At 38.4% G+C, this 27818-nt stretch overlaps 1 protein-coding gene across 1 annotated transcript in view; it reads right to left on the bottom strand.

Annotated features, from left to right (window-relative positions):
- Window positions 1-9567: 9567 nt before the first annotated feature.
- LOC117267776 (zinc finger protein 646) overlaps window positions 9568-27818 on the bottom strand; it is a 59087-nt gene continuing 40836 nt past the window's right edge. The window contains exon 5 of the mRNA XM_033643780.2: window positions 9568-12149. Within this exon, the coding sequence (XP_033499671.1) occupies window positions 11722-12149 (428 nt within the window). The 3' untranslated portion in view covers window positions 9568-11721. The remainder of the gene's footprint in view (window positions 12150-27818) is intronic.

Genomic DNA, 27818 nt, shown 5'->3' on the forward strand with positions numbered 1-27818 from the left:
GAACAAGACCCTGAGATACTTGAACTCCCTCACTTGAGGCAGTTACTCTCCCCCCCCCCCCCCCGGAGACGGCAAACCACCGGTTTCCGACAGAGGACCATGACGTCAGACTTGGAGGTGCTGACTCTCATCCCAACTGCTTCACACTCGGCTGCAAAACACCCAAGGTCATGCTGGAGGTCACGGTGTGATGGAGCCAACAGAAACACATCATCTGTGAAAAGCAGGGATGCAATTCTGAGGTCCCCAAACCGGACCCCTTCCCCCCCCCGGCTGCGCCTTGAGATCCTGTCCATGAAGATCACAAACAGGATTGGTGACAAGGGACAACCTTGGCAGAGGTCAACACCCACCGAGAACGTGGTCGACTTCATACCGAGAATGCGGACACAGCTCTGACTTTGGTCATACAGGGACCGAATGGCCCCTAACAGCAAGCCTGGAACCCCATACTCCCGTAGTACCCCCCACAAGACCCCCGAGGGATGCGGTCATAAGCCTTCTCCAGGTCCACAAAGCACATGTAGACTGGATGGGCAAACTCCCACGACCCCTTCAGCAGCCTTGCAAGGGTAAAGAGCTGGTCCACTGTTCCACGACCAGGACGGAATCCGCATTGCTCCTCCTGAATCTGAGGTTCAACAATCGGTCAGAGCCTCCTTTACAGCACCCTGGAGTAAACTTTACCTGGGAGGCTGAGCAGTGTGATACCCCGATAGTTGGAGCACACCCTCCGGTCCCCTTTTTTGAAGATGGGGACCACCACCCTGGTCTGCCACTGTGCAGGCACCGTTGCCGACCTCCACGCGACACTGAACAGGCGTGTCAGCCAAGACAGCCCAACAGTACCCAGAGCCTTCAGCATCTCAGGGTGAATCTCATCCATTATTATTTTATTCCTATTCTTATTATTAGCTAATGTGTGTGTGAATTATCCCTCCAGGATTGAGTTGTGCAGATGACCAAACAAGGAAACAAATCATTTCTTTATCAATCAATCAATTTTATTTATAAAGCCCAATATCACAAATCACACTTTGCCTCACAGGGCTTTACAGCATACGACATCCCTCTGTCCTTATGACCCTCACAGCTGATCAGGAAAAACTTCCCAAAAAACCCTTTAACGGGGAAAAATGGTAGAAACCTCAGGAAGAGCAACTGAGGAGGGATCCCTCTTCCAGGACGGACAGACGTGCAATAGATGTCGTACAGAACAGATCAGCATAATAAATTAACAGTAATCTGTATGACACAATGAGACAGAGAGAGAGAGAGAGAGAGAGATGCAGGTAATGACAGTAGCTTACAACAACATTATTGAAAGTAATAATATTATAATTATAATTCTGGCTACTGTGGTACAATATGTTGAAAGTATGTATTAATATCTGGCAGTATACATGTGTGACAATAGTCATATGTGTATAATAACAGTAGAAGTATGACTAATGACTAATGATGGCAGCAGCAGCAGGAGGCATCTGGCAGGACCACGGCAGCAGCACAACCACACACATCACGCTGTCCAGGCACCGCTGTGATATGAGTTAATCTGAGAGACAGTGGAGCACAAAGGCTCCGGAGAAGAAGCCGAGTTAGTGACATCCAGAATGGCCGAGTTAGCAAGATGCAGTAATAGAATACGAGAGAGAGAGAGAGAAGGAGAGAAGGTGCCCGGTGTATTATAGGGGGGTCCTCCGGCAGACTAGGCCTAAGTCAGCCTAACTAGGGGCTGGTACAGGGCAAGCCTGAGCCAGCCCTAACTATAAGCTTTATCAAAGAGGAAAGTCTTAAGTCTAGTCTTAAATGTGGAGACGGTGTCTGCCTCCCGGACCGTAACAGGAAGATGATTCCACAGGAGAGGAGCCTGATAGCTGAAGGCTCTGGCTCCTGATCTACTTTTGGAGACTTTAGGGACCACGAGTAACCCTGCGTTCTCAGAGCGCAGTGTTCTGGTGGGATAATATGGCACTATGAGCTCTCTAAGATATGACGGAGCTTGACCATTTAGAGCTTTATAAGTTAACAGTAGGATTTTAAATTCAATTCTGGATTTTACAGGGAGCCAGTGCAGAGAAGCTAAAACAGGAGAAATATGATCTTGTTTCTTAGTTCCTGTTAGTACACGAGCTGCTGCATTCTGAATTAGCTGGAGAGTTTTTAAGGACTTACTAGAGCTACCTGATAATAGAGAGTTACAGTAATCCAGCCTTGAGGTAACAAAAGCGTGGACCAATTTTTCTGCATCTTTTCGGGTCAGGATAGGCCTAATTTTCACAATATTACACAGATGAAAAAATGCAGTCCGTGAGGTTTGTTTTAAATGAGAATTAAAAGACAAATCTTGATCAAATATTCAATTTCAATTTTCAATTTTATTTATAAAGCCCAATATCACAAATCACAATTTGCCTCACAGGGCTTTACAGCATACGACATCCCTCTGTCCTTATGACCCTCACAGCTGATCAGGAAAAACTCCCCAAAAAAAACCCCTTTAACGGGGAAAAAAAAAACGGTAGAAACCTCAGGAAGAGCAACTGAGGAGGGATCCCTCTTCCAGGACGGACAGACGTGCAATAGATGTCGTACAGAACAGATCAGCATAATAAATTAACAGTAATCCGTATGACACAATGAGACAGAGAGAGAGAGAGAGAGAGAGAGAGAGAGAGATGCAGGTAATGACAGTAGCTTACAACAACATTAATGAAAGTAATAATATTATAGTTATAGTTCTGGCTACTGTGGTACAATATGTTGAAAGTATGTATTAATATCTGGCAGTATACATGTGTGACAATAGTCATATGTGTATAATAACAGTAGAAGTATGACTAATGACTAATGATGGCAGCAGCAGCAGGAGGCATCTGGCAGGACCACGGCAGCAGCACAACTACACACGTCACGCTGTCCAGGCACCGCTGTGATATGAGTTAATCTGAGAGACAGTGGAGCACAAAGGCTCCGGAGAAGAAGCCGAGTTAGTGACATCCAGAATGGCCGAGTTAGCAAGATGCAGTAATAGGATGAGAGTGAGAGAGAGAGAGAGAGAGAGAGAGAGAGAGGGAGAGAGAGGGAGCCCGGTGTATTATAGGAGGTCCTCCGGCAGACTAGGCCTAAGTCAGCCTAACTAGGGGCTGGTACAGGGCAAGCCTGAGCCAGCCCTAACTATAAGCTTTATCAAAGAGGAAAGTCTTAAGTCTAGTCTTAAATGTGGAGACGGTGTCTGCCTCCCGGACCGTAACAGGAAGATGATTCCACAGGAGAGGAGCCTGATAGCTGAAGGCTCTGGCTCCTGATCTACTTTTGGAGACTTTAGGGACCACGAGTAACCCTGCGTTCTCAGAGCGCAGTGTTCTGGTGGGATAATATGGCACTATGAGCTCTCTAAGATATGACGGAGCTTGACCATTTAGAGCTTTATAAGTTAACAGTAGGATTTTAAATTCAATTCTGGATTTTACAGGGAGCCAGTGCAGAGAAGCTAAAACAGGAGAAATATGATCTCGTTTCTTAGTTCCTGTTAGTACACGTGCTGCTGCATTCTGAATTAGCTGGAGAGTTTTTAAGGACTTACTAGAGCTACCTGATAATAGAGAGTTACAGTAATCCAGCCTTGAGGTAACAAAAGCGTGGACCAATTTTTCTGCATCTTTTCGGGTCAGGATAGGCCTAATTTTCGCAATATTACGCAGATGAAAAAATGCAGTCCGTGAGGTTTGCTTTAAATGAGAATTAAAAGACAAATCTTGATCAAATATTACTCCGAGGTTTCTTACGGTAGTGCTAGAGGCCAGAGCAATGCCATCTAGAGAAACTATGTCATCAGATAAAGAGTCTCTGAGTTGTTTGGGGCCAAGAACAATAACTTCAGTTTTGTCTGAATTTAACATCAGGAAATTGGTGCTCATCCAATTTTTTATGTCTTTAAGGCAGTTATGGAGTTTAGTTAATTGATTACTTTCTTCTGGCTTCATCGATAAATACAACTGTGTATCATCCGCATAACAATGGAAATTTATAGAGTGATTTCTAATGATGTTACCTAAAGGAAGCATATATAGAGTAAATAGGATTGGTCCGAGCACAGAACCTTGCGGAACTCCAAAACAAACTTTGGTACGTAAGGATGATTCATTATGAACGTCAACAAACTGAAAACGATCAGATAAATAAGATTTAAACCAGCTTAGTGCTGAACCTTTTAGGCCAATTAAGTGATCCAGTCTCTGCAGTAGAATTTGATGGTCAATTGTGTCAAACGCCGCACTAAGATCTAATAAAACAAGAACAGAGACAAGTCCTTTGTCTGAAGCAATCAGAAGGTCATTTGTAATTTTAACTAGTGCTGTCTCAGTGCTATGATGCACTCTAAATCCTGACTGAAATTCCTCAAATAAATTATTATCCTGGAGAAAATCACACAGCTGGTCTGCGACTACTTTCTCAAGGATCTTTGACAGAAAGGGAAGATTAGATATTGGTCTATAGTTGGCTAACACCTCTGGATCCAGGGTGGGCTTTTTTAGGAGAGGTTTAATTACAGCTACCTTAAAAGACTGTGGTACATAGCCTGTTAATAGGGATATATTGATCATATCTAATATATAAGTGTTAACTAAAGGAAAGACCTCCTTAAGTAGCCTAGTTGGGATGGGGTCTAAGAGACACGTTGATGATTTAGATGAAGAAATCACTGCTGTCAATTCTTGAAGAGAAATTGGGGAGAAGCAATCTAAATATATATTAGGTCTTACAGCTGTGTTTGAGGTTAGATAGCTACTATCTGAGGACAGGAGGTCATGAATTTTGCCTCTAATAGTCAGAATTTTGTCATTAAAAAAGCTCATAAAATCATTACTGCTAAGGGCTAAAGGAATACAAGGCTCAATAGAGCTTTGACTCTCAGTCAGCCTGGCTACAGTGCTGAAAAGAAACCTGGGGTTGTTCTTATTGTCTTCTATTAATGCTGAGTAATAGTTTGCTCTGGCATTGCGGAGGCCCCTCTTATAAGTTTTGAGACTGTCTGCCCAGATTAAACGAGATTCTTCCAGTTTGGTTTATCGCCAATTCCTTTCAAATTTTCGCAATATTTGTTTTAAGTTATGGGTTTGAGAGTTATACCAAGGAGCAAACTTTCTTTGCTTTGTTAACTTCTTTTTAAGAGGAGCTACAGAGTCGAGTGTTGTTCGCAGTGAGCCTACGGCGCTATCGACAAAATGATCAATTCGGGAGAGGTTAAAGTCGGTACAGGAAACCTCTGTTACTGAGGGACTTGGTATTGAATTTAACGACGGAGAAATCATTTCCTTAAATTTTGTGACAGCACTATCTGATAAACATCTAGTATAGTAACTGTTGCTGAGTGGCGTGTAATCGGGTAAAAAGAAATCAGAAGTAATCAGATAATGATCCGATAGCGAGGGATTCTGTGGAAAGACTTTTAGGTTATCAATTTCAATTCCATACGTCAGAACTAGATCGAGGGTATGGTTAAAACAATGAGTGGGTTCATGTACACCCTGACTGAAGCCAATGGAGTCTAATAATGAGATAAACACGGTAGCCAGGGAGTCATTATCAACGTCGACATGAATGTTAAAATCGCCTACAATAATAACTTTATCTGATTTAAGAACTAAACTGGATAAAAACTCTGAGAATTCAGATACAAATTCAGAATACGGGCCAGGAGCACGGTACACTATAACAAATAAAAGTGGCTGCGAGGTTTTCCAGGTCGGATGTAAAAGACTAAGAACGAGGCTTTCAAATGAATTATAATCTAGTTTAGGTTTAGGGCTGATTAACAGACTAGAGTTAAAAATGGCTGCAACTCCCCCTCCTCGGCCGCTGCCTCGAGGAATGTGGGTATTATTATGACTGGGAGGAGTGGACTCATTTAGACTGACATATTCATCTTGACACAGCCAGGTTTCTGTGAGACTGAGTAAATCAATATGATTATCTGATATTAATTCGTTTACTAACACTGCTTTAGACGATAGAGACCTGATATTTAACAGTCCGCATTTAATTCTCCTGTTTTGTCTTTCTGTCACAGAAGAGGTTTTAATTTTTATGAGGTTGTTATGCACAACTCCTCTTTGTTTAATTTTAGATTTAAATAATTTAGGTGGTCGGGGGACAGACACCGTTTGTATAAAACTATGAAAACTATGGCTGGGTAACTGAACTAGAAGCTCAGAGAGGCGTTTAGGACTGCAACTCTCTGTCCTGGTCTCAACTCTGGGTTGTCAGGGATTTAAATTACTAATAAAATTTGCCAGGTTCCTAGAAATGAGAGCAGCTCCATCCAAAGTGGGATGAATGCCGTCTCTCCTAATAAGACCAGGTTTTCCCCAGAAAGTTTGCCAATTATTAACGAAACCCACATCGTTTCCTGGACACCACCTGGACCCCGACATCGTTTTTGCATATTCACACACTGAGGCAATATTAATTTTAATGACCTCCGATTGGCGTAACCGGGTGTCATTGCCGCCGACGTGAATAACAATCTTACTGAATCTACGTTTAGCTTTAGCCAGCAGTTTTAAATTTGATTCAATGTCGCCCGCTCTGGCCCCAGGGATACATTTGATTATGGCCGCTGGTGTTGCTAACTTCACGTTCCTCAGAATAGAGCTGCCAATAACCAGAGTTTTATTCTCAGCGGGTGTGTCGCTGAGTGGGGAAAAGCGGTTGGAAATGTGAACAGGCTGGGCTTCGGCTTGGAGCTGTGCCTCTCACGGACAGTTACCCAGCCTCCCGGCTTCATGGCGGTTACTGGAGGACCGCTACCAGAGGCTATGCTATGTGGCTCCGCACCGGCTACAGGGGGCTGGCTAACTACCGCAGCTACTGAGTGATTTTCCATGGTGCGGAGCTGCGCTTCTAATTCACTGAGCCTCGCCTCCAACGCAGCAAATAAGCTACACTTATTACAATCACCACTGTCGATAAAGGAGGCAGAGGCATAGCTAATTTGGCACACAGAGCAAGAAAGAGCAGCTTTCTCACACAAGGCAGTTGATCTGGTCCTCTTGTAAATGCTGCCGTGAGAACACGAACCAACTCTAGGCAATTATACAACTTTGGAACAAAATGAGTCCCTGATTCAGACCAAAGGAGACCACTCTAGGGCTGACAGCACCCTGACAGAAAGAAATATTGACTTGGGGACTATTTTCAGTGGCGGATTAATCCACATTTGGTTGTAGCCGTACCAATTCCCCAGATCTCAGCAGGCTGGGAAGAAGTGTGAGAAGCAGTTCCCAACCACATAAAAAAACTATATTCACTTGTAGAAACACGTCTCACAAGAGCCTTTACAGTGGAGACGCCTCCATAACATTGATATATGTATATATGAGGGCGGGGTTATGGTGGACTGTGGTGAGTATTTGTTTCGGCAGGATGGTGAATGTGGGACTGAGTCTAAATGAACTTCACACAGTGTTTGTCCAGTCTTTTATTAAAAACCGTCAAGGACATAAATACCACCAAGAAGAAAAGAACTGTGTTTAAAAGAGAGTCTGCAGATTGTTTTATCCAAACCTTCTCATTAGTCATCTCTTTTGTTAACGTCGGTTCATCAGATAGAAACAATGATATTCTACAGTTATTTGTTTAGTATATAAAAGTCATACAGAGGTTATGATACAGACGTACAGTGACGATACATCATCTAACCAAACAGCACCAACAGTCTACTGCTACGCTTTCTACAGCTCACTTTCTACTGCGCCATTTTGCATCCCCAAATGAAATGAAGCACATTATTCAGACTGTCAGCAGATAAATCTGATAAAGCATTAATATCACAGGTGAGTTTTAAATGCTAAATAACTCTGTTATCTGTCAGAGAACCAGTTGAAGCTGTCAACATATTCACCAGAGACAAAAAGCTATTCTAGACATTTTAATTGTGACTCTGTTTCTCATAATTATCATCAGGAAAAAGATTTTCTTGTTCATATTTTAAAATGATCAGAATTATGATGATGTTTCTCTTAAGTCTCTCATGAAGATACAGCTCTCATCGTTACGAGATATGCATTTTTGTAGAAGATTAATTTTTTTTTGTTAATTAAAAATATTATGGGAAGAAACTATAATTATGAAATATGGAATTTTGGGATCTTTAATAATGAAAATAACAATCAAAAGGAAACATGATCAATACAAGATATAGATCTCATATTAGATCATTTATCTTGTTATCAGGAGAAATTAAAGAAGAAATGTACACATGTATTTTTGTGACTTAATTTCTCATAACTAAGAAATCTGTATCTGCATTATGAAACATAAATACAATATTTTGATAATTAAAAAGTCTGTGTTTGTTCATTCAAAGAAAGTTTTTTCTTGTTAATACGATAAAGTTTTGTTGTGATAATGAGATCTTTATTATCAGACAAATATCTTGTCATAAGACCCATTATGAGAAATGACGTCATAATTACATGAAACCATCTCAGATTTCTTTCTCTCTTTGGTGAACACATGAAAAAAGAAATGTCACTTTGAAGACACAAAACGGCCGCCACATGACCCCAGCTGTTTGAACTAGCCACACTGTATCACTTCTTTATCATTTATAATATATTCACATCCCGACCCTCCACTAACGTTAGTGTTATAGATACATCTGATAATAAGTTTCCTTTGTGTGAAAACAGCTGCAGATTGTGACCAAAGACACATGATCATCATGACATCATCACTTCCTAAAGTTCTACATGTCGTCAGTTTGAACCCAAAAACTTTAACTATCTAACACGTGAGTGATTGGTCCAAAGAGGTGAAGACAGGTGAGGGTTAAATATAGACAGGTGAAGACAGGTGAGGGTTAAATATAAAGAGGTGAAGACAGGTGAGGGTTAAATATAAAGAGGTGTAGACAGGTGAGGGTTAAATATAGACAGGTGAAGACAGGTGAGGGTTAAATATAAAGAGGTGAAGACAGGTGAGGGTTAAATATAAAGAGGTGTAGACAGGTGAGGGTTAAATATAAAGAGGTGAAGACAGGTGAGGGTTAAATATAAACAGGTGAAGACAGGTGAGGGTTGAATATGTGAGTGATTATCTTTAGAGACAAAACAACATCGCTCCCAACATCAGCTTTGTCCATGAGAGATATTCACAAGGAACCAATGAGAGCCTCTGGTTCGGCAGAGAATCGCATTCATCGAAAAACCTCACGTCCAGCGAAGACCCAGTTCTTTGTTATCTGGTAGAACAGTTTCTTATGGCAGAAAAAAAATCCACTAACTCAAAGTTTTCTTTTTACGACGGAGTATTAGGGCCACATTGAAGAAAAAAAAAATCAGAGATTTCGAGAAAATTTTGAAATAAAGTTGTCACTGGGAAAAAGTATTATTACGAGAAAAAACACGCAATATTACGAGAATAAAGTTGTAACTGAGAAAAAGTCGTAATATTACGAGAAAAACCCTTAATATTACAAAAATAAAGTTGTAACTGAGAAAAAGTCGTAATATTACGAGAAAAAAGTCATAGTTTTTAAGGAAATAACCAACAACAAACAGACTGGGTTAGAGGATGAACCTGCTTGTGGCAGCTGCTCTTTGTCTCAAATATAAACTCTTTGTGTTGCCTCGACACACACATTTGAGTAATATTACAAGTTTTTTCTCGTAATATTACAACTTTATTCTTGTAATATTTCGACTTTATTCTTGTAATATTATGACTTTTTCTCAGTTACGACTTTATTCTCGTAATATTACGACTTTATTCTCATAATGACTTTTTCTTAGTTCCGGCTTTATTCTTGTAATATTACAACTTTATTGTTGTAATATTACAAGGTTTTTCTCGTAATATTACAACTTTATTCTCGTAATATTTCGACTTTATTCTTGTAATATTAAGAGTTTTTTCTCATAATATTACAACTTTATTCTCGTAATATTTCGACTTTATTCTTATAATATTATGAGTTTTTTCTCGTAATATTATGACTTTATTCTCGTAACATTACGACTTTATTCTTGTAATATGACAAGTTTTTTCTCGGGACGACTTTATTCTTGAAATCTCCGCTTTTTTTCCCCTTCAATGTGGCCCTTATACTCCGTCGCATCTTTTATTGTTAAATGTTTTTTTTAGGACTCAGTCTTGAGTTGATTCATTAACAGGAAATGCATTTTATTCAAAGTTTTCATGACTCAATGTTTCATCATTTCCTTTATCAATGATGAAGATTCTAAAACATTTAATAATAAAAAACTTTGATGGTAGATTTTTTTTCCTCCCAGTTGACATCAATGAACTCCCATATTTAATGTTTGAAGTTAAAATCAGATGTTACATCATGAATCTAAACCTCTTCATGAAGAACCGAACACTCTGGACTCTGATTACCCTTAACCGTCTCCCTGTGGAGTCTGTCCACCTCAAACAGTTAGCGGTGGAAATGTTCTGTTAAACACTTGTCGACATGTACAGAAGCAGCAGAGGGAGTCTGAGTCCAGCAGTGCAGCTCATGTTTACAGTTTTTCTGCTCACATCATTTCTCTCTGCTTCACATCTTAAAGTTTGTCAGTGTTAATAAAAGAAGAAAACACTCCTGGTGTTCGTCCACGTCCACGTCCTGCAGGTCTGCAGGTCAGGTCATCTTCAATTTGTTCTCCACGTCTACTGTCGAGTTTGTTAGGAGACGCTGTGAAGAGAGTCTGAGCGTCTGCTCTAACATTTACACAGGAAGTGAACACACCGGGCTTGCAGGTAAAAGTCTGAGGTTTGTTGGATCCATTGCCTGCCCCTCATGCCTTACAAGGACTTATCAGCTCCTTGCATTACATTGTTACCAGCAGCGCTTCAAACTGACGCCAACTGGCAGCGTATCATACCACCATGAAAGGTTGCTTTTGGCATCTGTGTCTGACGCCACAGCGATACTTGAACGGGCTGGAATTTCATGAGTGTAGGAACTTTGAAGGTTGGTCCTGTTAGTTTTATAAATGTTTCAGCTGGAGAGAAGACTGAGAAACAAAAACACTGAGTTTTGTTTAAATACGTGAAAACACGGATAGAAAACTCAGGAAGTGGAAAGTGAGAGGATTTCTTAACAGTCTTTGTCAGCGTCAAAAAAACTCCAAAAGCTTCAAACATAGAAATAATGATTACATGAGAGGAACAAACTGGAGCTAATACGCCAAGATTCAAGGCTACAAGACCCACAATTCACCTGTGCTGGTTGTGCTCCAGGCTGCAGAGTAACTCCAGCTCCTCAGGTCCCAGTTCACCGCTGCAGTGTATGTAAGTGTTCATACACTGGAGAACTCAGAGACTCTGAACACTGCCTGACATCAACGCAGAGAAACAAACTGGACGTTCACGTTTCCATGATGATAGTTTCGGTTTCAATGTTTCCTGTTCATTATCAACGTGGAGACTGAAGAGTGAACTCCTCCTGTTACGACTCTGTGATCTTTTGGAAGTTTTAAAGCAGAAAATTCAGAAGGACTTTTTTTTCAGATCAAATATTTAAATTATATAAATTTGGTGGTGATTAAAGTTCAACGTGAAGCCTTCAGGTTGAACTCCAGGTCCTCAGTTTGTGATTAGATTTAAATTCTAATCTGAGTTTCCTCAGGAGACCATGCTGTGGTCGCTGTGGTCGCTGTGGTTGCTGTGGTCGCCATAACGAAGCCCAGTCAGGCCATCAAGGTCGGACGTTTAGCTTAATGATCTGGACGAGACGGTGAGAAAGGCGGACGACGTCCCTCTGGACAGCGGCGGAGCCCTCCAGTGCACCTTCATGTGGTGCCTCAGGTTGGACCGGGATGTGAAGCGCTTGTCACATTGCTGGCAGGAGAATGGCTTCTCCTTGGTGTGGATGCGGCGGTGGCAGACAAGCGCTGTAGACACCCGGAAGGATTTGCCACAGTCAGGGCAGCGGTAGCGTTTGGGCTCGGTGTGGATCCGGCGGTGGTTCTTAAGGGACATCAGGTTGGGGAACTCCTTCTGGCAGGAGCTGCAAAAGTAGGTCCCAGTCTTGTGGCTGTTCTTGTGGTTGAGCAGGGAGCTGGCGTGGCGGTAAGAGCGGCCACACCGATCACAGACGAAGCTCCTGGAGCAGCTGGTCGGACTCACCGGACTCAGATCTGAGAGAAGACAGACACCAGAGTTTAGTTCAAATCTGATCTGACTCGAAATCACTGAGGTAAAGAGAGAACTAATCTGGACCCCAGAGACCTGAGGAGGTAAGCGATGGGACACATCACTGACAGCGTCTACAAATATAAACTCAAACTTAAAGATTCTCTTAAAGATTTAGTGGCATCTAATGGTGAGGTTGGAAATTGCAGCCAACTAAAATTTCTCTCATGTGCTGAGCATGTAGGAGAACTACCGTGGTTTACACCAAAACCTAAATGTCCCTATCTATGGCCAGTGTTTGTCCATTCTGGGCTACTGTAGAAACAACATGGCAGACTTTGTGGAAGAGGACCTGCTCTAGGTGTACAATGGAAGCAGAAGTTTTGGCACCCCTGGTCAAAATATTGTTTCCTGTTAACGGTTAAATAAATCCAAGATGAATTGATCTTTAAAAGACATGAATTTATAGGTGAAACATTTCTTCATTTTAATCAAGATGAGTTTTTAATTTAATCTTTTGCAGTTTCAAAATAACAAAAAATAAAAAGGGCCTGAAGCCAAAGTTTGGGCACCCTACATGGTCAGTACTCAGTAGCGCCCCCTTTGGCAGGTATCACAGCTTCTAAACCCTTTTTGTGTCCAGCTCAGAGTCTTCCAGTTCTTGTTTGGAGGATTTTCTTCTAGCTCTGTGAGATTCTTGGGCCGTCTTCATGCTCTGCTCTTTGAGCTCTATCCACAGATGTTTAATGATGTTTAGGTCGGGGGACTGTGAGGGCCACGGCAAAACCTTCGGCTGACTCCTCTTGAGGTCATCCATTGAGGCTTTGGAGGTGCGTTACGGATCATTGTCCTCCCTTCGTCTTCAGCTTTTTTGCAGATGCTGTGATGTCTGGAATTTAACTGAATCCATTCTTCCCTCTACCTGTGAAATGTTCCCCGTGCCACTGGCTGCAACACAAGCCCAAAGCATCAACACCCCCCCATCCACCCCCATCTTTACCAGCTTTTTCTCCAACTGACTAAAGTACTCCAGGTGTCCCTCTCCCCACCAACACTTTCCAGCACCTCCTGGAGGCGTTCCCAGACCAGACGAGATGTATAAATCGTAAATGGATGGATGGACCTGCACTTGTATAGCGCCTTTCTAGTCTTCTGACCACTCAAAGCGCTTTTTACACTACTGAGTCACATTCACCCATTCACACTACCATTCACACTACCATACGAGGTGCCACCTGCTACTCAGTTACCATTCACACAAGCTCATACACCAATGGGACGATTGGGGTTCAGTGTCTTGCCCAAGGATATTTTGACATGCAGACTGGAGGAGTCGGGGATCGAACCACAGATCTTCCAATTGGTGGGCGACCTGCTCTTCTTCTGAGCCACAGCCTCCAGTGTGTTCTGGGTCTGCCCCGGGGCCTCCTACGAGCTGGACCAGGAGGATCCTGATCAGATGTTGAACCACCTCAACTTGAAGGAGCAGCGGCTCTACTCCGAGCTCCCTCCAGATGTCTGACTCCTCCCCCTATCTCTAAGGCTGAGCCCAGACACCCTACAGAGGAAACTCATTTCAGACGCTTGTATCTGTGACCTCATTCTTTCAGTCACGACCCAGAGCTCATGACCACAGGTGAGGGTAGGGACGGAGATGGACCAGGAAATCAAGAGTTTTGCCTTCCAGCTCAGCTCCCTCTGAACCACAACAGTCCGGCACAGTGCCCGCATCACTGCAGACATCGCAGCAAACCACCGATCCATCTCATGCTCTATTTTGCTTGACTTGCACTCCTTTGGTTGGGGCAGTAATCTTTGCTCATTGTGTCCATAAAGTTGAAGCAGTATTTTACCTTCATCAGTCCTCAGGACTTGTTTCCAAAAAGCATCAGGCTTGTTTGATGTTTCCTTTTCTTCTGATGACTCTTCCATGAAGGTCATATTTGTCCAGGTGTGTCTGCACAGTAGAACAGTGCACAACCACTCCAGAGTTTGAAGAATCTTCCTGCAGGTCTTTTGCAGTCAAACAGAGGTTTGATTTGTCTTTCTAACAATCCTACGAGCAGCTCTCTCAGGAAGTTTTCAGCTTGACCTACACAGTTCCTGTTAACTGCCATTTCTTACTGACATGACCAACTGAGGAAACAGCTCCCTGAAAACACTTTGCTATCTTCTTATAGTCTTCATGGTCTTTTAGTTTTCAGAGTGCTAGACAGCTGTTTAGAGGAGCCCATGGCTGCTGGTTGTTTGGACAAGCTTTCAGGAGTCAGTTGAAATTTGTGTCACCTGTCCTTCCCCAATGATGACTGTGAACAAGCTACTTAAGGTCTGAGACCTTGGGAGAAGTTGTCTGAGCGCTCAAATGTCTTGGCGTGCCCAAACTTGTGGACGGTGCTTCTTCAATTTTTTTCATACTGAAATTGTACAAAACTAAAATAAAATACTGATCTTGCTTAAATTGTTGAAAAACATGTTTCATCTTTAACTTCATGTCTTTTGGAGATCAGTTCATCTTCCACTCACTTAACTACTCACAGTAAACAAACTTTTGACCAGGGTTGCCCAAACTGTTGCATGACACAAATTGTTAGTTTATAATCAGTAATGTTTTTGTTGCCTTACAATGACCCGTGTATGATTATATTCCATTTCTGTCAATATGAAGCTCAGCGTAAGTTCAATCAGGAAGACCTTCCTGCGCTCATTCATTCACAGTTCTCCCTCTCCCATTCCCATTGCTTCCTCCAATCAGCTGCCTCCGGGCGTGCACTCTTCTTGCTGTCCTATCGTAATTAGCCACGACCTCCATCAGCCAATCAGGTTGTCACTACGAGATTTAAATCTGTTCTCTCCTCTGCCGCTTTCAGCTGTCATTCTAGGCAGAATCGCTGCCCTCCTCCACCCCGTTCACCTCCAGCCGCCGTATCCAAGGTCAAAGACAAACCTGACAAACTCATTCCTCTACTCATCCTAATCATCAGCACCCATCCATCTAATCCTCATCTCTTCTTCACTTCCTCTACCACCACCAGCGTCTAGACCCCGGGAGGGTTCCCTAATTGGCTACGGATCCATCACCTTCCTTATAGCTCACCATCTCGAAGGGGTCTAATCGCCAAAGACTTTTCACATTTTTCACATCTCATTCTCATGTGCACTTGTAATTAAAAATTTTCTTTCCAAAACTAAAAACGTGTCTCTCCTGATTGAACTATGTTTCATAGATACAAAATGTGTATTTTTATAATTATGAAAAAACTAAATCTGTATGTCGTAGTTACAAAAAGGGCTTTCATGGTTACTTAACCAGTAGAGGAACATTTACTCAGGTACCAACTTGAGTAAAATTTTTACATACTTTCACATACTACATACATACTAAAACAAAACACGATATACTGCAGTACTTTACTCCTAATCTACTTTGTAGTTTACAATGTATGAAAAATTAGCATTAAACTCTTCTGTACATTTACGGAGGAAACATTTCCTATTCAGGAGTTTTCCTTCTGTTATGTAACCATACTATGACTTTATGACAGACTATACTATGACTTTTTTATGACTTACACTGCGCTGTACTATATGAAACTATAAAGACAATGGATATCCATCGTCACCCAGCACCTCAAGTCGTAGCTGAACATCAGGTCCCTCATGGAAAAAAAAAAAAACACCTCAGAGGATGTACTTCCTGTGGCAGCTGAAGTTCAACCTGCAGAAGTTATTGATGGTGCATTCCCACATGAGGCCATCCTCATGACCTTCACCACCATCTGGGATGCTGCTGCCAACACCAAGGAATAGGGAATGATGCAGCGTATCATTTGTTCCATTCGGAAGATGATTGGGTGCAATCTGCTGTCCCTTCAGGACCCTGAGGACCCTCTGGGACCCTGAGGCTGGCAGGAAGAACTGTGGTCGGACCCTCCCGCCCTGGTCACAAACCTCTTGAGTCACTGTTCTCTGATAGGGTGCTATGGTCTGTTAGAACGAACTCCTCACATAACAGCAGAAGTTTCTTGTCATGTCATCAAGAACATCCGCGACCCACACAGATGGACAAGAGAGTTTTAATCACTTTTTCCTACCCATTATAATATGACTCATTTTTAGTCAGTATTTTGACATACTATACCATGACTCATTTTTAGTCACTTTTTGACATACTATACCATGACTCATTTTTAGTCACTTTTTTGACATACTACTATGACTCATTTTTAGTCACGTTTTTGACATACTATACCATGACTCATTTTTGGTCTTGTTTTTGACATACTATACTATGACTCATTTTTAGTCACTTTTTTTGACATACTATACTATGACTCATTTTTAGTCACGTTTTTGACATACTATACTATGACTCATTTTTAGTCACTTTTTGACATACTATACTATGACTCATTTTTAGTCACTTTTTGACATACTATACCATGACTCATTTTTAGTCACTTTTTTGACATACTATACCATGACTCATTTTTGGTCACTTTTTGACATACTATACCATGACTCATTTTTAGTCACTTTTTTGACATACTATGCTATGACTCATTTTTGGTCATGTTTTTGACATACTATACCATGACAAATTTTAGTCACTTTTTTGACATACTATACTATGACTCATTTTAGTCACTTTTTCGACATACTATACCATGACTCATTTTTGGTCACTTTTTGACATACTATACCATGACTCATTTTTAGTCACGTTTTTGACATACTATACTATGACTCATTTCTAGTCACGTTTTTGACATACTATACTATGACTCATTTTTAATCAGTGTTTTGACATACTATACTATGACTCATTTTTAGTGACTTTTTTTGACATACTATACTGTGACTCATTTTTAATCAGTGTTTTGACATACTATACTATGACTCATTTTTAGTCATGTTTTTGACATACTATACCATGACTCATTTTAGTCACTTTTTTGACATACTATACCATGACTCATTTTTAGTCACTTTTTTGACATACTATGCAATGACTCATTTTAGTCACGTTGTTGACATACTATACTATGACTCATTTTTAGTCACGTTTTTGACATACTATACTGTGACTCATTTTTAATCATTGTTTTGACATACTATACTACGACTCATTTTTAGTCATGTTTTTGACATACTATACTATGACTCATTTTGAGTCACTTTTTTGACATACTATACCGTGACTCATTTTTTGTCACTTTTTTGACATGCTATACTATGACTCATTTTTAGTCACTTTTTTGACATACTATACTGTGACTCATTTTTAATCAGTGTTTTGACATACTATACTATGACTCATTTTTAGTCATGTTTTTGACATACTATACTATGACTCATTTTTAGTCACTTTTTTGACATACTATACCATGACTCATTTTTTGTCACTTTTTCCACATACTATACTATGACTCATTTTTAATCAGTGTTTTGACATACTATACTATGACTCATTTTTAGTCACGTTTTTGACATACTATACCATGACTCATTTTTAGTCACGTTTTTGACATACTATACTATGACTCATTTCTAGTCACGTTTTTGACATACTATACTATGACTCATTTTTAATCAGTGTTTTGACATACTATACTATGACTCATTTTTAGTGACTTTTTTTGACATACTATACTGTGACTCATTTTTAATCAGTGTTTTGACATACTATACTATGACTCATTTTTAGTCATGTTTTTGACATACTACACCATGACTCATTTTTAGTCACGTTTTTGACATACTATACTATGACTCATTTTTAGTCACGTTTTTGACATACTATACTGTGACTCATTTTTAATCAGTGTTTTGACATACTATACTATGACTCATTTTTAGTCATGTTTTTTGACATACTATGCTATGACTCATTTTTAGTCATGTTTTTGACATACTATACTATGACTAATTTTTAGTCACGTTTTTGACATACTATACCATGACTAATTTTTAGTCACGTTTTTGACATACTATACCATGACTCATTTTTTGTCACTTTTTTGACATACTATACTATGACTCATTTTTAATCAGTGTTTTGACATACTATACTATGACTCATTTTTAGTCATGTTTTTTGACATAATATACCATGACTAATTTTTAGTCACGTATTTGACATACTATACTATGACTCATTTTTAGTCACGTTTTTGACATACTATACTATGACTCATTTTTAATCAGTGATTTGACATACTATACTATGACTCATTTTTAGTCACTTTTTTGACATACTATACCATGACTCATTTTTAATCAGTGTTTTGACATACTATACTATGACTCATTTTTAATCAGTGTTTTGACATACTATACTATAACTCATTTTTAGTCACGTTTTTGACATACTATACCATGACTCATTTTTAGTCACGTTTTTGACATACTATACTATGACTCATTTCTAGTCACGTTTTTGACATACTATACTATGACTCATTTTTAATCAGTGTTTTGACATACTATACTATGACTCATTTTTAGTCACTTTTTTGACATACTATACTGTGACTCATTTTTAATCAGTGTTTTGACATACTATACTATGACTCATTTTTAGTCATGTTTTTGACATACTACACCATGACTCATTTTTAGTCACGTTTTTGACATACTATACTATGACTCATTTTTAGTCACGTTTTTGACATACTATACTGTGACTCATTTTTAATCAGTGTTTTGACATACTATACTATGACTCATTTTTAGTCATGTTTTTTGACATACTATGCTATGACTCATTTTTAGTCATGTTTTTGACATACTATACTATGACTAATTTTTAGTCACGTTTTTGACATACTATACCATGACTAATTTTTAGTCACGTTTTTGACATACTATACCATGACTCATTTTTTGTCACTTTTTTGACATACTATACTATGACTCATTTTTAATCAGTGTTTTGACATACTATACTATGACTCATTTTTAGTCATGTTTTTTGACATAATATACCATGACTAATTTTTAGTCACGTATTTGACATACTATACTATGACTCATTTTTAGTCACGTTTTTGACATACTATACTATGACTCATTTTTAATCAGTGATTTGACATACTATACTATGACTCATTTTTAGTCACTTTTTTGACATACTATACCATGACTCATTTTTAATCAGTGTTTTGACATACTATACTATGACTCATTTTTAATCAGTGTTTTGACATACTATACTATAACTCATTTTTAGTCACGTTTTTGACATACTATACCATGACTCATTTTTAGTCACGTTTTTGACATACTATACTATGACTCATTTCTAGTCACGTTTTTGACATACTATACTATGACTCATTTTTAATCAGTGTTTTGACATACTATACTATGACTCATTTTTAGTCACTTTTTTGACATACTATACTGTGACTCATTTTTAATCAGTGTTTTGACATACTATACTATGACTCATTTTTAGTCATGTTTTTGACATACTACACCATGACTCATTTTTAGTCACGTTTTTGACATACTATACTATGACTCATTTTTAGTCACGTTTTTGACATACTATACTGTGACTCATTTTTAATCAGTGTTTTGACATACTATACTATGACTCATTTTCAGTTATGTTTTTGACATACTATACTATGACTCATTTTTAATCAGTGTTTTGACATACTATACTATGACTCATTTTTAGTCACGTTTTTGACATACTATACCATGACTCATTTTTAGTCACGTTTTTGACATACTATACTATGACTCATTTCTAGTCACGTTTTTGACATACTATACTATGACTCATTTTTAATCAGTGTTTTGACATACTATACTATGACTCATTTTCAGTTATGTTTTTGACATACTATACTATGACTCATTTTTAGTCACTTTTTTGACATACTATACTATGACTCATTTTTTGTCACTTTTTTTGACATACTATACTATGACTCATTTTTAGTCACTTTTTTGACATACTATACTATGACTCATTTTTAGTCACTTTTTTTGACATACTATACTGTGACTCATTTTTAATCAGTGTTTTCACATACTATACTATGACTCATTTTCAGTTATGTTTTTGACATACTATACTATGACTCATTTTTGGTCACTTTTTGACATACTATACCATGACTCATTTTTAGTCACTTTTTTGACATACTATGCTATGACTCATTTTTGGTCACGTTTTTGACATACTATACCATGACAAATTTTAGTCACTTTTTTGACATACTATACCATGTCTCATTTTAGTCACTTTTTCGACATAATATACCATGACTCATTTTTAGTCACTTTTTTGACATGCTATACTATGACTCATTTTAGTTACATTTTGACATACTATACCATGACTCATTTTAGTCACTTTTTTGACATACTATACCATGACTCATTTTTAGTCACTTTTTTGACATACTATGCAATGACTCATTTTAGTCACGTTGTTGACATACTATACTATGACTCATTTTTAGTCACGTTTTTGACATACTATACTGTGACTCATTTTTAATCATTGTTTTGACATACTATACTACGACTCATTTTTAGTCATGTTTTTGACATACTATACCATGACTCATTTTTTGTCACTTTTTTGACATACTATACCATGACTCATTTTTAGTCACTTTTTTGACATACTATACTATGACTCATTTTTTGTCACTTTTTTGACATACTATACCATGACTCATTTTTAGTCACTTTTTTGACATACTATGCAATGACTCATTTTAGTCACGTTGTTGACATACTATACTATGACTCATTTTTAGTCACGTTTTTGACATAGTATACTGTGACTCATTTTTAATCAGTGTTTTGACATACTATACTATGACTCATTTTTAGTTATGTTTTTGACATACTATACTATGACTCATTTTTAGTCACTTTTTTGACATACTATACCATGACTCATTTTTTGTCACTTTTTTGACATACTATACTATGACTCATTTTTAGTCACTTTTTTGACATACTATACTGTGACTCATTTTTAATCAGTGTTTTGACATACTATACTATGACTCATTTTTAGTCATGTTTTTGACATACTATACTATGACTCATTTTTAGTCACTTTTTTTGACATACTATACCATGACTCATTTTTTGTCACTTTTTCTACATACTATATTATGACTCATTTTTAATCAGTGTTTTGACATACTATACTATGACTCATTTTTAGTTATGTTTTTGACATACCATACTATGACTCATTTTTAGTCACTTTTTGGACATACTATACCATGACTCATTTTTTGTCACTTTTTTGACATACTATACCATGACTCATTTTTAGTCACTTTTTTGACATACTATACTATGACTCATTTTTTGTCACTTTTTTGACATACTATACCATGACTCATTTTTAGTCACTTTTTTGACATACTATGCAATGACTTATTTTAGTCACGTTGTTGACATACTATACTATGACTCATTTTTAGTCACGTTTTTGACATAGTATACTGTGACTCATTTTTAATCAGTGTTTTGACATACTATACTATGACTCATTTTTAGTTATGTTTTTGACATACTATACTATGACTCATTTTTAGTCACTTTTTTGTCATACTATACTATGACTCATTTTTTGTCACTTTTTTGACATACTATACCATGACTCATTTTTTGTCACTTTTTTGACATACTATACTATGACTCATTTTTTGTCACTTTTTTGACATACTATACCATGACTCATTTTTTGTCACTTTTTTGACATACTATACTATGACTCATTTTTTGTCACTTTTTTGACATACTATACCATGACTCATTTTTTGTCACTTTTTTGACATACTATACTGTGACTCATTTTTAATCAGTGTTTTGACATACTATACTATGACTCATTTTTAGTCACTTTTTTGACATACTATACCATGACTCATTTTTTGTCACTTTTTCCACATACCATACTATGACTCATTTTTAATCAGTGTTTTGACATACGATATTATGACTCATTTTTAGTCACGTTTTTGACATACTATACCATGACTCATTTTTAATCAGTGTTTTGACATACTATGCTATGACTCATTTTTAGTCATGTTTTTGACATACTATACCATGACTCATTTTTTGTCACTTTTTTTGACATACTATACCATTTCTCATTTTTAGTCACGTTTTTGACATACTATACTATGACTCACTTTTAATCAGTGTTTTGACATACTATACTATGACTCATTTTTAATCAGTGTTTTGACATACTATACTATGACTCATTTTTAGTCATGTTTTTGACATACTATACTATGACTCATTTTTAGTCACGTTTTTGACATACTACACCATGACTCATTTTTTGTCACTTTTTTTTGACATACTATACTATGACTCATTTTTAGTCACGTTTTTGACATACTATACTATGACTCATTTTTAGTCATGTTTTTGACATACTACACCATGACTCATTTTTAGTCACGTTTTTGACATACTATACTATGACTCATTTTTAGTCACGTTTTTGACATACTATACTATGACTCATTTTTAGTCACGTTTTTGACATACTATACTATGACTCATTTTTAGTCACTTTTTTGACATACTATACCATGACTCATTTTAGTCACATTTTTGACATACTATACTATGACTCATTTTTAGTCACGTTTTTGACATACTATACCATGACTCATTTTATTTTTTTTCCAAATATTTTTATTGAAAAAATACAATACAATACTTCCAATCACAGAAATACAATTTACCTTTTCCTTTCTTTTTTTAAGAACATATATGCATATGTACACAGTCACATATACACATATAGAAATGAAAATAACCAAAAACAAAACAAAACAAAACAAAAACACTCTGATAAGAATGTATAAGAAAATAATTAAATTAAATTACAGAGTACAGTGTAATAAACAATGAACAACCCCCCACCCACGCACCCACTCAGCTCATCATGACCAACACACATATTACTGGTTATTTATGCAATATCAAAAGGTACAACTATAACAGGCACACATTCAATTGGGTAGTACCTCTAAATTGGTGAAATAGGAAATAAAGGGTTGCCATTTGTGGAAAAATTTAACTGTACATCCTCTCAACGTGTATTTAATTTTGTCAAGTTTTAAAAAAAACATGATGTCTTTGAGATATAAGGATGTTTAGCAGACATCCAATGCAACAATAAGGAACGTCTTGCTAGTAAGGATGTGAAAGCTATAATATCCTTTTGTGTAGAGTAAGTGCAAGTGAGGGGTCAGGAATCCCAAATATAGCAATCAGAGAGCAAGGTTGGAGATTTACCCCAAGAACAGTGGACATAATAGTAAAATAACCCGCCCAGAAACCTTTCAGATCAGGACAAAGAAAAAACGTGGCTAAGGTGACAAGAAGAGCCATGGCATTTATCACATTTGTCTTCCACTTCTGGATACATTTCAGATAGTCTAGACTTAGAGAAATGCACCCTGTATAAGACCTTAAATTGAATAAGACCAAGACGAGCACAAGAGGTGGTAGATCGTATCCTCTCTATGGCCTGTTCCCAGGACTCCTCATGTATTTGTATTCCCAGTTACTCTTCCCATGTACACTTAAGTTTAGCATTTGAGTGGTTGCTAAAAGCCAAGATAATATCATACAACTTTGAAATGATTCCTTTGTGATGAGGAACAAATGATAGCATGGTTTCCCACCGCTGTTCTGGGGGTGGAAAGAGGGGAAATTAGGGAAAAACTTACTAACAAAATTGCGAGTTTGGTAAAATATTCATTTTAACAACACTGATCTTGCTGATTAATGAAAGGGGGAGGTTACCCCATCTTTGAATATCAGATGCAATCTTTGAGATAAGGGGAGTGAAATTAGCAGATGCAAGGCTAGATAAAGAACGAGTCACGTTAATACCTAGGTATTTAAACCCCGATGGACTAAAATGAAAAGGTAAATCTGACTGTTGAAGATAACATGCTGCAGTATTAATGGGAAAACACTCACTTTTCCCCAAATTTAATTTATAACCTGAAAAGGTGCTGAAGTTCTCCAGAATACTTAAAACAGCAGGGATAGAAAGTGTAGGATCAGTTATATACAATAATAAATCATCCGCATACAGCGATAATTTATATTCAATTCCATTACGGGTGATTCCTTTGAATAAGGGGGAAGATCTTAATGTAATAGACAGAGGCTCAATAGCGATGGCAAAGAACAAAGGTGACAAAGGACAACCTTGGCGACTTCCACGTCCAAGAGCAAAATAATCAGAATAAATATCATTAGTAAGGACACTGGCTTTAGGGGACAAATAAAGGAAGCGAATCCAAGAAATAAACTTATCACCAAACCCGAATTTCTTCAAAACTGCAAACAAGTACTCCCACTCTACCCTATCGAATGCCTTTTCAGCATGTAAAGAAATAACAAGTTCAGGAAGTTCAGCCGAATGTTTTGAGTAAATTATATTGAAAAGTGTACGGGTATTAAAAAACAATTGACGTCCCTTTATAAAACCATTTTGCTCTTCGGATATAATATGCGGAAGCACATTCTTTAAACGGGATGCAATTACTTTAGCCAACACCTTTACATCAGCATTAAGCAGAGATAATGGTCTGTAGGAACCACAGGAGGTTGGATCTTTGTCCCTTTTGAGAAGGAGAGCAATAGTGGCTTGTGTCAAAGTTGGTGGTAATGAACCACTTTCTAAGGATTCACTGAATAAAGATAAAAGTAGTGGTGCCAATTTACCAATAAATGTTTTGAAAAATTCAATCAGAAACCCGTCAGGGCCTGGGGCTTTGTTAGATTGCATAGCTTTAATTGCATTTGATACTTCTTCAAGGGAGAGAGGGGAGTCCAGTTGCCTGGCAGTATTAGTATCAATGACAGAGTTCGAAAGGTTCTGAAGAAATTCGTTCATCTTAGTGTTGTCTGTAGGAAATTCAGATTTATATAATGAAGAGTAAAACGATTTAAATGTAGCATTAATTTCCAAAGGATCTGTAGTAGTAGTGTCATAAGTTTTTTTAATACTAGGTATCAAACGGGAAGTGGCCTGTTGTCGTAACTGATGTGCCAGTAAACGACTTGCCTTGTCGCCATGTTCATAATATGAGCCACAACTGCGTAGTAACAAGCGCTCTGCCTCTTTAGTTGAAATGAGATCGATTTCTGCTTGCAAATCAAAACGCTGCTTAAGTAGTTCCAGAGAAGGGTTCAGTGCATATCTTTGATCAAGGTTACTAATCGCAGATGTAAGTTCATTGAGCCTAGCATTAATCTTTTTATTAGAAAGAGCAGAGTAAGAAATAATTTGACCTCTCAGGTAACATTTAAGTGTCTCCCATAGCAATGAATATGAAGAGGAGTCATTTTGATTGAAAGACAAGAACTCATCAATAGAATTTGGAATCAGTTCGCAAAATTCTTTGTCTGCCAAAAGAAGAGAGTTAAATCTCCAAAGTGATGGGCTACGTTTATAGGTAGAAAGTTGAATATCTAATAAAAACGGTGAATGGTCAGATATTACAATACCTAAATAGTCAGAAGAATTTACAAATGAATTAAGAGTACTGTCAAAAAAAAGTAAATCAGAGAATGTTTTAGACATAGCAGATTGAGTCAGATTACGAGGATTAGAGCGATCTAAGATTGGGTCAAAAACACAATTTAGATCCCCTCCGAGGATCAGCAGGTAAGTATTCAAGAAGGGGATGTTACTCAGCAATCTGTTAGCGAATTCAACATCATCGAAGTTCGGGGCATATACATTTACCAACAAAACCTTTTTTTGCATTAGGGTACCAGCAACTATGAGGTATCTGCCATTCCTATCAGCGATAACATCAGTGGATGAGAACTGAACTTTTTTGTTAATTAAAATGGCAACCCCTCTAGCTTTTGAATTAAAGTTTGAGTGGAAGACTTGACTCACCCAAGGGCAATGTAACCTATGGTGATCTTTAATGTGAAGGTGAGTCTCCTGTAAAAATACTATATCAGAGTTTAAACGTTTCAAGTGTGTAAAAACCTTAGATCTCTTAACAGGATTACCCATACCTCTGATATTCCAACTAATAAATCTGAGAGGTGTGCCTGACCCAGCACTGCTGGGATCTATATTGCCATTAACCATTTAAATAAAAACAACAACAAAAATGCAAATGGTCACAGAGAGCCAAGGTGGGACACCCTCCCCCCAACATGCCCCTAAACACAAATACACCCAAAGTCCCCATATAACCACAGAACAAAGGAGACAGCAGTGTTTCCCACAATAACCAAAAGTTGTCCACAATAATGTTTGAACAACACGGAGACTACGCAGAACAAACAAAAGTAAGAGAGAAAAAGAGAGAGAGAAAAAAACTCCTGCCGACTTCACACTATTTAACAGTATGCGCGCAATGATATAAATGTTATATTTGAAAAAACTCACATTACAAAATATTGTTTCATCAAAAGGTGAACATATCAACAAAACAACAAAGATGATCGCCTTAATAACACAAATCAAATTTCCACATAGGTCAGATGGATACAGTAAAGCACATGAAAATACCAATTAACAAATAACAGTACTGTAAGTACTGTACAAATAGATGCAGAAAGCATAAAATAAGGTGGTGTTGATCGGATCTGAAGTACAAAAATAGAAAATATGGTATAGTCTTGTTAACAGTATCCAGTAAGATTGCAGGGAAAAAAATTGCCTGCTATAAACAAACAACAGTGACACTAACATAGTAAGTGCAACAAACCAAAAAACCACCTAATACTGCACAGGTAGAGAATTAAGGCTAGTGGGTCCACAAACTCTAAGCAATAATAGAACACAGATCTGAAAAGCTATTGGATCTCACCCAGAAATCAAGGTTTTGACATAGTCGCTGGCTTCCTCCGCTGAAACAAAGTCCTTCTCAACACCGTTGTATGTGATGCGAAGTCGCGCTGGATGAATCAGACCATACCGAGCACCGTCAATGTCACGAAGTTGGCGCCTGACCTCGTTGAATGCAGCCCAAGCCCGAGCTATCTTGGCAGTGAGGTCAGGGAAGACTGAGATGGTCAGGCCTCTGACTTTAATCTGTCGGAGCTCTCTAGCGCGGCGCAAAATGTCAACATAGTCACTGTGATAAAGAAATCTGCACACAATGGCTCGTGGACGATCACCGGGCTTGGGTGTGGGTTGGAGGGTCCGGTACCAGATCGAACGCTTCCTTCAGTAAGGTGGCTACAGCAGCAGTGGTACAGGTGTCAGGACCCTCCGGTACTCCCACTATCCTAATGTTGTTACGCCGCGATCTGGACTCCAAGTCTTCACATTTATTTTCCAGCTTGGCTACGTTAGTTGTGAGGCACTTGATAGTAGTTTTCATCATGGCGATGTTATCGGAGCACTTGGTGAGTGCGTGCTCCATCTCTCCGACCGTACCTTTTAGCATGGACATGGTAGCATCGGTAGCAGCTTTATCATTCGCCAGCTGTGTCTTCACCGCTTGATAGTAGACAGAGCATCCCCGAGAGTATCCTGGAGTTCCTTTTTAAAAATATCAGCAATATCTTTCCTCAGCAAGGCCAGCAACTCGAGCTTGAGGGCAGCGGTGTCAGGGTTAGCGTGCGTCGAGGCGGCCTCTGCAGGAGCCGATGGCTCACTCGAGGATGTGGTCGCG

Source organism: Epinephelus lanceolatus, chromosome 18 (assembly GCF_041903045.1).
Source record: "Epinephelus lanceolatus isolate andai-2023 chromosome 18, ASM4190304v1, whole genome shotgun sequence".
In the NCBI taxonomy this organism is placed as follows: Eukaryota; Metazoa; Chordata; class Actinopteri; order Perciformes; family Serranidae; genus Epinephelus; species Epinephelus lanceolatus.